General features: G+C 36.5%; 1 protein-coding gene across 4 annotated transcripts in view; it reads right to left on the bottom strand.

The window, feature by feature from the left end:
• Positions 1 to 12212, bottom strand: part of LOC138706149 (YLP motif-containing protein 1-like) — a 186413-nt gene that overhangs the window by 134458 nt on the left and 39743 nt on the right. For all 4 annotated transcript variants that reach the window (XR_011333954.1, XM_069835260.1, XM_069835341.1 and 1 more), the window contains 3 exons: positions 4702 to 4890; positions 2595 to 2708; positions 984 to 1126 (listed from right to left, as the gene is read on the bottom strand). Coding sequence is in view for 3 of the 4 variants with exons in the window: in XM_069835260.1 (XP_069691361.1) it covers positions 984 to 1126; positions 2595 to 2708; positions 4702 to 4878 (434 nt within the window). In the remaining variant the exon portion in view is untranslated. The remainder of the gene's footprint in view (positions 1 to 983; positions 1127 to 2594; positions 2709 to 4701; positions 4891 to 12212) is intronic.

Here is a 12212-nt window from a genome sequence, read left to right on the forward strand (position 1 = left end):
CACTGCACAGGCTACCCCTCTAACCCGCACTTTCCTCTCGCCCTCCCAACTACTTCCTGTTTAGTTGGTTCATAACCTGGCTTTTAGAATAGACTCCATTTATGAATCATAATGCATCAGTGCTGGGCATAAAGTTGTATAAACTAGCAGTATGATTAAATGCTTTTTATGTTCGACCATGCCGAAATGTAGTAATTATACACCTGGTAGCAATCCTTTAATGCATGTCATTAAAGTACACCTACTCATTAAAGTACAGGTGTTCAGCCAATGACAACTCAGCTTACAGGTGTTCAGCAAATGACAAGTCAGCTTTGTACCGTTATAAAACCGCAAGTATCGATTATTCTCGGATATGCAATCGAAAGAGAATTAGCGAAAAGTCACGGAGGCTGGAAATCCAATACTGTCGCAGAAGGTTATGTTCTGTTACTATAATAATTAGCGTTAATTGTAAATAATATTCAAATAAATTCAATTTGTCATCTCGTTTTTCAATGTCGAATTCAATAATCAAGGTTATATCAAGTTTAACGGGATTACATCCAGGTCAATGACATTAGTGTTCCTCGGAAAAAATCAATACGTTCGCGTCTGCGCACATCTCACAATTCACGACCTAGAACAAGGTCACTTCCGATCTTGTCAGATACAAATAAAATGTATACATCTGAATAATTTCAAGTTAGAAATATAGTCGAGCATAAAAAGTCGTATGAAACTCGCCTATAATGGTAATTAAGAAGCTCCTATGAAAATTATGAAACTCGCTTGCGCTCGTTTCATAAACATCCATACTCGCTTCTTAATTACTATCATTATAGGCTCGTTGCATAATGTACTATTAAAGTTCAAACTCTGGACTGTAACACTACATTTACAATGTACACATATTTATCACGATTAGGGCTGTTTGTGTCCTTCACTTTTTCACAAGAGAATTGAAGGAGAACACACATTTCATAATAACGTAATGTTCTTACCTGAAAGCATCTTGCTGAGTGTCCGACGATTCTTCTGGTGGAGGTGGAGGAATGGACTTGTCTGGTGGTGGAAGAGGTGGAGGATGCGCCATGTCAACAGCTGGAGGTCCCTGGGTAGTCAGCGAGTTCAAAGACTCTTGATACTGCAGCAAACAAATTACAATTAATACTTCTGATGTCTGTGAGCATGTACGAACTGTAAACAAACTAATAAATAATCTTCATTCCATACAAGATCACTCCGTGTGTCAACAAACATAACGCAAAATCCTTCTGTGCCCCAAATGCTGATTATTCCTATGTTTATACTGGAAAATGAGGCACGCATTGACATGTGTGGAGCAATGACAAATGACATGACATATGCACAAATATGCCCAATTATTTTAAATTAACCTAAAATAAAACCAGTGGCGAAGCTACTGTGCTCCAACCACGAGAAAGTCTTTGCGGAATGAAACGGAGCGGGGTAATGCTGTGAATGAATGTTGATGTCATAAGGTCACACACGTGGGTACTCTTATCTCCATTGGCTCACTCTCACAGCACAAACAATAACATTGTTACACACGTATTTATACTACCCTAGTTACAAAATTAGATCACTGTTAATCTCCTGGTCTTTTAATCCCTCCATATAGGAAATAACATATGCAGGAGAGCGCATGGTTTTTAAACTGACGTTATAACGATATTATCTATCTACTTCGCTCCAATACATGATGCAATAGTAAGCACATTCCTTTCACGGTTGATCTGGTTGGAGAACAGTACTCGGAGTCAATTAAGGCATATCTATCAAAAAAATTATCACGATTAAAAATTATATATAATACTGCAATAAATTTTCCTGCCGTAATTGTGATTGAGAAAATTCGCTGTTTGTACTAGGTTCTTTGCTTAATGACCATTAGATGGTGACACATGTCAACGATAGATATGCTCAGATAGGATGAGTAGAATGTACCCTTGTCTCTTCAACAATCGCGGCTTTACAGGGGTGACTGGGGGAAAGTAAAATAGCGTGAGGTTCTCTGATGGCAGAACGAATTTCTAGTAGTGGTGGGGTGTGATTTCAAGACCAGTGATTTTGTTGCTGTGACATGTTTGTCACTGATTCTGATTGTGATTACTTACTTACTGGCTTTTAAGGAACCCGGAGGTTCATTGCCGCCCTCACATAAGCCCGCCATTGGTCCCTATCCTGAGCAAGATTAATCCAGTCTCTATCATCATATCCTACCTCCCTCAAATCAATTTTAATATTATCTTCCCATCTACGTCTCGGCCTCCCCAAAGGTCTTTTTCCCTCCAGCCTCCCAACTAACACTCTTCATGCATTTCTGGATTCGCCCATACGTGCTACATGTCCTGCCCATCTCAAACGTCTGGATTTAATGTTCCTAATTATGTCAGGTGAAGAATACAACGCGTGCAGTTTTGGGTTTACTATATAAAAAAGAAAATTTCATCCATCACCTCTCTTAACTTTCCCTTTCAAGGCTGATTTTTCTCTACCTGTTGGTATGTAACGTGCAAACTCCTTACAATAAACTTGTGTGTAAACTATTATTATTTTCTGACAAAATTAGAATTCATTACTTGGCTCACCTTGTCACCATACTGTTGCTGCCATTGTTGGAATTGCTGCTGCCATTGCTGCCACTGTTGCCAATTGTGCTGTTGCACCACACTCCACTGTTGCGAAGTATAGCCAGCCATGTCCTATCACAAGAGAAACAATCCTTATACATCTTGATTACACAACTTTTAACACTGTATCACTTCAGAATATGTATGATAAAGACTTTCTTGTGTTAAATTTTAACGTGTCTTGTTAACATGTTTCGACCTATTTTGGGTCATCTTCAGAACTGGTCGTTGTTGGTCTTGGTGCCTCTTGTTTCCTGTGAGGATGTGTTCGTAGTGTAGAGTCAAAGAGTGTGTGTGTTCTGAAATTGAGTTGTGTGTTGAGAATTTCGTTGGGGTGTATTTTCGTGTGTCTGTATATTTCATATTGTTATAGTGTGTTGAATTTCTGGCTTTTTGGTTGGATGTGCAGTATTTCCATGTCTGTGTTGATGTCCCTGTAGGTGTGGTTGGCATTTGTGATGTGTTCTGCATATGTGGAGGTGTTTTGTAATTTTGTTATGGCTGTGATGTGTTCTTTGTAACATGTTTGAAATGATCTGCCTGTCTGTCCTATGTAGAAACACTCTACAAAAACATCTCAACACACAAACAACACAAACGAACAAATACAACCACACAGGCGTATACAAACTCAAATGTAACACTGCAACAACTTCTACATAGGACAGACAGGCAGATCATTTCAAACACGTTACAAAGAACACATCACAGTCATAACAAAATTACAAAACACCTCCACATATGCAGAACACATCACAAATCCCAACCACACCTACAGAGACATCAACACAGACATGGAAATACTGCACATCCAACCAAAAAGCCAGAAACTAAACACACTAGAACAATATGAAATATACAGACACATGAAAACACACTCCAACGATATTCTCAACACACAACTCAATTTCAAAACACATACACTCTTTGACTCTACACTACGAACGCACCCACACAGGAAACAAGAGGCGCCAAGACCAACAACGACCAGTTCTGAAGATGACCCAAAATAGATCGAAACATGTTAACAAGGTACGTTAAAATTTAACACAAGAAAGTCTTATCATACATATTCCAAAACAATCCTTGTTGTGACTCACAAACATTGCTAATACTCTGCACTACAACAAGTATCTTTCTGCAAATCTAATCTTTCAGGTAAAGCTTCCTGTAAAGCAGGTTTGAATAATTTCAAGGGAAAAATTGTTCCGGGGCCGGGTATCGATCCCGGGACCTCTGGTTGAACATACCAGCACTCTGCCAACTGAGCTACCCGGGAACTCTACCCGACACCATCTCAACTTTTCCCTTTTATATCCACACAACTCGCGTGGGCTGATGAAACGCCGGAGACCCACACTGAGTGCACACGAACTCTGTGTGACTTGAAATTGTGGTTTTCTGTTAACGTACACAGTGACATATATATTATGCAAATCTAATCTTTCATGTAAAGCTCCCTGTAAAGCAGATTTTAATAATTTCAAGGGAAAAATTGTTCCGGGGCCGGGTATCGATCCCGGGACCTCCGGTTGAACGTACCAGCACTCTGCCAACTGAGCTAACTGGGAACTCTACCCGACACCGTCTCAACTTTTCCCTTTTATATCCACACAACTCGCATGGGCTGATGGAAATGCCAGAGACCCACATCGAGTGCACACAAACTCTGTGTGACTTGAAATTGTGGTTTTTTGTTAACGTACACATTGACATATATATTATGCAAATCTAATCTTTCAGGTAAAGGTAAAGCTTCCTGTAAAGCAGATTTGAATAATTTCAAGGGAAAAATTGTTCCGGGACCGTCACTGTGTACGTTAACAGAAAACCACAATTTCAAGTCACACAGAGTTTGTGTGCACTCGATTTGGGTCTCTGGCGTTTCGTCAGCCCACGCGAGTTGTGTGGGTATAAAAGGGAAAAGTTGAGACGGTGTCGGGTAGAATTCCTGGGTAGCTCAGTTGGCAGAGCGCTGGTACATTCAACCAGAGGTCCCGGGATCGATACCCGGCTCCGGAACAATTTTTCCCTTGAAATTATTGAAGTATCTTTCTTTACTTACAGGAGTAGCAGCAGCCATCCCTGGTGCAGCCCCATAATACTGGTAGCCCATGGGGTAGGCTGTCTGTGGGGGTGCAGTTGTAGGGGGAGGCGCAGCTGTTGTAGGCTGGTAGCCTGGAGTGGCATAGCCCGCAGCTGCCGCTGCAGCCTGGCTGCCCCACTGATTCCAGGCCTGCATCTTTGCTTACAGCTGCAACATACGCCGTCACCAGTATTATCCACTGTGCCACACTCTCAACACTGTAGGCACCACAGGGTGATATCATTATATACAAACACAAATTAAACAGCGATGTCAAATAATTTACCATCAAAATGTAGCCTCGATTCCCTGCAAAATAATTACCTGTATTAATGTTATATATACAAAAAAAGTCGAATAATCTCTTAAGTACATTAAATTTCTGCAAAATAATATTGATGAATTAACAACATACATATTTTGTGCGAGATCGTGCGTATTTGCTTGTTTTCCGCACAGAACCAATACGCGGTAAGTGTGAAATACCACATTCAGTATTCCCAACGTAACACACACAACAATTTCCCTCTCCTTACCGCTTAAGCACGACATTCATTTTACTGCTTTAGGCTTTTAACATATTATTTTTAGAGATGTTTAACATAGTAATAATTATAAATTGGAAACTTACCACTGCAATTTCACCTAAATTGCAATGTTAATTATTGTTTTTAAATATTTGCAAAAATTAAGTAAAGTCTACTACTCCACGAAACTTATTGCATTCCTGATACAAGTAACATTAAGGAAGCCGTGAAAAAATCAATAAGATTCCAGATGCCGATGTTATTACTGCAATATGTTATATAAATAATATTGTTAAAATATTAAAATGAAAAATAAATCATTACATAACCTTACCGTTTGTTTTAAGTTCGTATTTATAGACTGGGGGGGGGGGAAAAGACAGACGTATATCACGGCCTGCTGGAGTATAGTAAACACAGAAAACATTTTATAGCAACAATGTTGAAGAAAGATATTTTGGTTTTCCGAAGTTGCCGTCATTAAAAAGAAACCACCATGGAGATTTCATTGCAACTAATTAGAAATTCGTCTTTCAGGTATGTAATAAACGATCTTCGCACAAAATAATGTACGATACACGAGCGGTATGTTTGTTTTCATGTTCTCGGAAATTAAAAAGGCTCAACTACGTTTCGCTTTTCCAATCTTTTCCTCGAACATGAAAACGTCAACATACCGCTCTTGTAACGTATATTACTATTACACAAGAATGAAGATGTGGTCATCTTTGTTCTATATAAAGGATGAAACAGATAGACATTTACTATAAGAATTAACTCAGCTAAAAGCTCACATTTTTGGGAGCTCCTTTACGGAACTCAGTAAATTCTCCACAGTCTAGTGGCAGCTCGTGAACAATATCAGGTGTATGTTGCTATACAACTAGATGCATAAGAAAATTCATTCTGAACCATTATAGAAGTCTCTTTAAACATGGTCATTCCATTTACTTTATCGCACTGTTAATATTTAAAATAAAATCCACAAATGCCAAGAAAACGTTTGGATTTTCAGATGTTTTAATTTCATCATGCTGTTCAAAACTAGTTAAAATGAACCACAAAATTTGATGTAATCAAATTCTAGAAAGAATGTATCTATTTTTTCAGACTTGTTGGTTGTAATTTACTTTTCATCATGATGAGCACTGTTTACTAGTGTTGCAGTATTTCCATTATCAAAGGCACTAAGATCCAAAAACTTATGTTTAATATTTTCAATGTGTTTTTCACTAACAAATTAAGTTGTACAAGATCCTTCACTCCCACTGTACACCACAAATCAATGTTATCAAAACGAGATATGGAAAACAAAAAAGACCATTCTTAACCTCACAATCAAACACTGACCTATTCTTATATACAATTCTTTCAAAGTTTCTATTGTAAGCAGCATTATGTTCACCTGTAATTTTTTGCGAAACCTATCTGAAGTATTCTAATACAATACATGCAATGCAGTTATTATTTAATACGAAAAATTGATCAGACTATTATTTGGGAGCTAATAAACTTCATAATTAACTTTAAATCTAAGAGAAGATTTCTTTCTAAAGTATATGAAATTAAGAAAAATATAAATCTTCCAACAAGTAATTGATAAAACTGACTCTACACAAGCAATAGAAACAGAGTATCATCTGGACCTGTTTGAAATACCAAGAAGAGTGAGACTTCAAAAGATGCCTAGCACTGCAAACTATTCATAGTAGATTTCCTAACAAAGAGTAGCTTCATATTTTTATCGATGGATTCTGACTGTTCAACCAAAATGGAGCAGATGCTGGTGAAATATGACTACTTTTCTCGTTTTATATAAATCTTAAGGTTATGGAGATACAAATTTTGATGTAGAAGTTGAAGCCATCTATTGGACACTTCAAAATCTGTTGTATCGGATCTCTTATTTTCAACAAACTGTTACATTCAGTGATTCTAGAGTACATAGATATTACTGTTGTAAGAACCAATCTGTCATGCAAATCTAGTCTTTCACATAAACCTTCCTGTAAAGCAGATTTGAATAATTTCAAGGGAAAAATTGTTCCGGGGCCGGGTATCGATTCCGGGACCTCTGGTTGAACCTACCAGCGCTCTGCCAACTGAGCTACCTGGGAACTCCACCCGACACCGTTTCAACTTTTCCCTTTATATCCACACAACTCGCGTGGGCTGACGAAACGCCAGAGACCCACATCGAGTGCATAATATATACGTAACTGTGCACGTTAATAGAAAACCACAATTCCAAGTCACACAGAGATTGTGTGCACTCAATGTGGGTCTCTGGCATTTCGTCAGCCCACGCGAGTTGTGTGGATATAAAGGGAAAAGTTGAGACGGTGTCGGGTGGAGGTCCCGGGTAGCTCAGTTGGCAGAGCACTGGTATGTTCAACCAGAGGTCCTGGGATCGATACCCGGCCCTGGAACAATTTTTCCCTTGAAATTAACCAATCTGTCACTCAGGAGTAAAAAAAAAAATTAACTTATTACTGAAAAATTATACACAATCTGATGAAGTGTAACAAAAGATTAGTTTTTCAATAAGTACCGGCACACTGTGGATTATCTGGTAATGAAGTTGCTGACCGTCTGGCTAAGAAGGGAAGTAACATCTTACAAAACCCCACGTCAAGTTTACTGTTCCCAACAGTTAAAAGACTAATTGAGCCGTTCAGAGCAGAAGTGGTGTAAGTCAAAATTAGGTAATGAGGTTTAAAGTAAATATTCTGTAAAATACAGCGCAAAGTAGCAATTAATATGACCTTCATGCTATTCACTGACTACTGATAGTTTAAATAAATTGAATATTAATTGCTACTTTGTGCTGTATATTACAGAATGTTTACTTTAAGCCTCATTACCCATTTTTGACTTACACCACTTTCTGATCTGAATGGCTCAATTGACTCAGGATGTCAAGATATAATATAACACCATTTCCACAAAATTTGAAATAATAAAAGATGGAAGCGTCTCAATGTACCCAGAGTATCGAAGGAAAAGTACAGTTGCATCCTTTCGATTACTCACAGGGCATGACTTCGTCAAAGAACTTGAACAAAATTGCAATTATTTCTTCATCACTCTGTCCACTGTGCAGTCTTCAGGAAGAAATGGATCAAATCATCATCAGCAATGTCCAGTCCTTTCCTCTAAACTCGCTGTGTGAGAAATATTGGACAGCAATTGCCAAAAACTCAGCATTAGTTAACAACATATCTGACGTATGCCTATTCAAATGTTTTATTTTCAGCTATTGTTCAACTTAAATAAAAAATTCTTTCAGCAACCTCAAAGTTCATGTTGGTTCAAAACAATTACAATAAACACACAGTTAAGTACTAGCAAAGTACAGTCCTACAACTTTTAATGGTAAAACGCAATGTGCTAATATTTAAACAGTGTACATGATGGTAATAGGCAATGTTACATAACCAACAGCTCACGTATGTGCACAACATTTCTTATATGATTGTTCTACTGGTGCTACCTCATTATAGCACACTGCTAACCACTTAATGTATGATCAGCTGTAAATATTTTCCACATTTCAGTAGACTATGTACAGTGAAATCATACTCTGAACTAGAAAAAGATGTTGATTTATTCAATAAAATACCAGTAATTTGTGTTGTTAATAGTTCATCATCACGTAAAAAGTGGTCGCCACTGCCCAAGTTCCAATTAACTGCATAGTAACTTTCACAAGAAGAAGATATGCTGTTCAGCGATTCAATAAATCTTGAAGGTACAGAGAATGAGATCAATTACTGAACTCCCTGTACAATCTAATCTAATATAAAAGGACTTATATATGAAGTCACATGCAAGTTATCATTGGTATGCAACCAGTAAACAAGAAATGATCATCTAAGTAAAATTGTAGCAGCATCGTGTATAAAGACATAATGATATTCTTCCATTCTTCTACATCCAATATGCATTTGTGTAATGAAACATGGTATCACATCCAACTAAGAACAACTTCACTGGGAAGCATGTAATGAATGACTTTAATCCATCTGTCCAGACTAACTTTAAACAGCTACATTCCCTTTCTTGTTGTCAATTCATCATTCTCATTAAACTCTAGTAAATATTTTCACAATAGCAGAAGATAGTGTCACTAAAATCCTTATTTGAATTCACATTATACAGAAAAATTAAAAGCATTGCAGCAGATTTGAACAAAAATAGGGCTATCTTATGCGAAGTTTTACCGCTTGATGGCAGGAGCGTTCCATGCGGCGCAACATGTTGTAGGACTATGTTACGTCATATGCTACAGTTGATTACGTTTTCCCGCTTGTTGGTTTTCTGTGCGTGTCAAAATTATATTTACAATTATTTTGTATAACCTAGAATAATTTAATATAATTCAATATTTTCTTACCTCTTAATTTAATTTACAATAAATAATAATGTAAACCTGTATAATATTGAGCGATTCCCCGAGATGGATGGAGAAATCTGCAGTATGCAGAATATAGATACGAGTAAACTGAATGTTCATGAACCTAAACGAGAACTCTGAGAACGAGGTGCATGAATAAAAAAATAGGAACTATGTCGAAGGTGAATATTGCCCTCTTTAATCATTAGTATTTAAGAATTGTACGCTAAAATCAGGATATGCAGCCACCAATGTGTTTTTTTATAGGGAAGGGACTATCGAGATTGAATTCCATGTATTTTTTTTCTGTAGTTGCAGAAAGATCAAATGCAATTTTTAATAGGATGATATAATATGATCGCAGTAGTTATCAGGATTAGTCATGCGTTTTATAGGTTAAGGACATGCAGCTTTGAATACTATGTAGGATGATTTTGAAAATTTGAAGTTAAAACATGGTTTTAATAATTAGGGTACAGTACATTAAAAACATTACTCACTACGAATCGTCTTGGATAACAAACATCCCAGTTTATCGAGAGTTTACTGCAGGCATAAACTTCAGAGACTCCTACAACTACTGCATATAAATAATCTAAGCTAACATAGCTCGCTGTTGAGTTTGTATATGATTTTATTAATTTTTCTTTTTCCTCTTCCAAAATGAAACTGTAGTCAACAAATCCTTACTTGAAGTAGTTACTTTTATTTATAGCTAGCACTTTCGAGGCGCAATTTAATTACTTATATTTTTTTAAGGTTTAAAGCATATATTCGTAATATTTCGGGACCTGATTGAAGACAAAAAAACCTTTCCCTGGCTTTTACATATAGGAACATAACAAAAATTTGCCGTTTTTAGTTGTTTTTAAGAGTATTTAATATACTAATACACTACATACATCCTCAATGTTTGTATACCGAAAAACAAATGCACACGCAAACCACATCCCTCAAAGTACACATGCGCTATCTGTTGGTGCTAGTTCAGGATATCCCTTTGCCGTGTTTAGTTAAAGTAATCATACTATAATGAACATACTCTCAATTTTGTAGATGAAACGTTGATTCAATTAAACCCTGAAGCTTATCTGGCATTAAATCTACATGCAGGCACACATATTTCAAGAAAGATCTTTTAGGCAAGTAAGGTCCGAAATACATGTAGTGACCCAGAAACTAATGCAACCTCACTGCCCATGCAAAAAATCTCCAAAAGTTAATTTTTAGAGATGGGTAGATATCACAAATTTTCTCGATACTAGATGCCTTCATATTTTTTTTAATCCAATAAAATACAATAGTTCATTTTGTTGTTTTGAGAATCTTAATATAACAAACAAATAGATGTGTATTTCCTTACTGAGTGTCTATTTTATTATGAGACATTTTACAACTTTATAATATTATATTGATGAGATCCTAGAGCATAGATGGGCATCGTGCCTCACTTGAGAATTAGTGCCTCATTGACCTTCACAGAGCTTATCGCTCCCCGTTCCTCCCTCACGTAGCTCCTAGGCGTGGGCAGGTTCTATATCAGTTTCATAAGCAATATCAGTGGCATAATGGCATTATCAAAGCAGTGTGTACACGTTAGAAAACGATTATTTCATGAGAAATGGGAGGAAGAGTTTTTTTGCTGTTTAGAAGGGGAGAACATACGATGTTGTTATACTCGAAAATCCTATTAGGCATTAATAAATTTAATATACAACGACATTACTCCTTACATCCTAAAGAACATGCTGAATTAGAAGGTAAGACAAATTAAATGTTTTTTCGTACTATTCCAAAGAAAATTTATGATCTTAACATTTGCATAGTATACTAAATACGACATTATAACTTAAACACGCTGCATTAAAAGGTACGAGGAATTAAATGTTGTTTGTACGTATTATTTCCAAAAGAAATTTATAAAAAAATATATCAAATGTGCGTAGAAAACAAAATATGATTTTCTGAAATTATTTTAGGTCGAGAACGTGCAAATCTATTAAGTAATCTTGATAAACACCAGAATATTCAAGAAAATAAACGTAGACAACTTGATGGAATATAATTGGCTAGTTACGCAATTTCTCGCCTGTGATTTAAATCAATTCAATGATGGAGAAATAGTAAAGAGGTTTATGATTAAAGCTGCCGAATTAATTTGCCAAATTGAATAAAAGTTTTCGAGTCTCTCACGTTAACCAAGCCCTTTCCTAATAATTCGCCACTGACCGCCTTAGCGATTACGATAAGGTGACGCAGGTCACAGCAGTTTATATTTCCCATCCTACTCTGCAGTCTCCTCTCCTAGTAAACAAACTGTTTCAAATCGAGTGCCTCACGTAACCGAAAATTGTGCCCATGTATGTCCTAGAGTAAATACAATATAATACTACATTAATATTAATAAATATAACTTCAATTCATCACTGCACCTTCCAAATCTGCTATGTGCATTTAAACAGATTTTTCAGGACAAAGAAAAAAGTATTATCACTTTTAAATCCCTTGATTTTTAAAGCTACTTTCAGTATAATTTCAATCATTATATGAAAAATGATGAAATTACA

This window comes from Periplaneta americana, chromosome 1 (genome assembly GCF_040183065.1).
Source record: "Periplaneta americana isolate PAMFEO1 chromosome 1, P.americana_PAMFEO1_priV1, whole genome shotgun sequence".
Lineage (NCBI taxonomy): Eukaryota > Metazoa > Arthropoda > Insecta > Blattodea > Blattidae > Periplaneta > Periplaneta americana.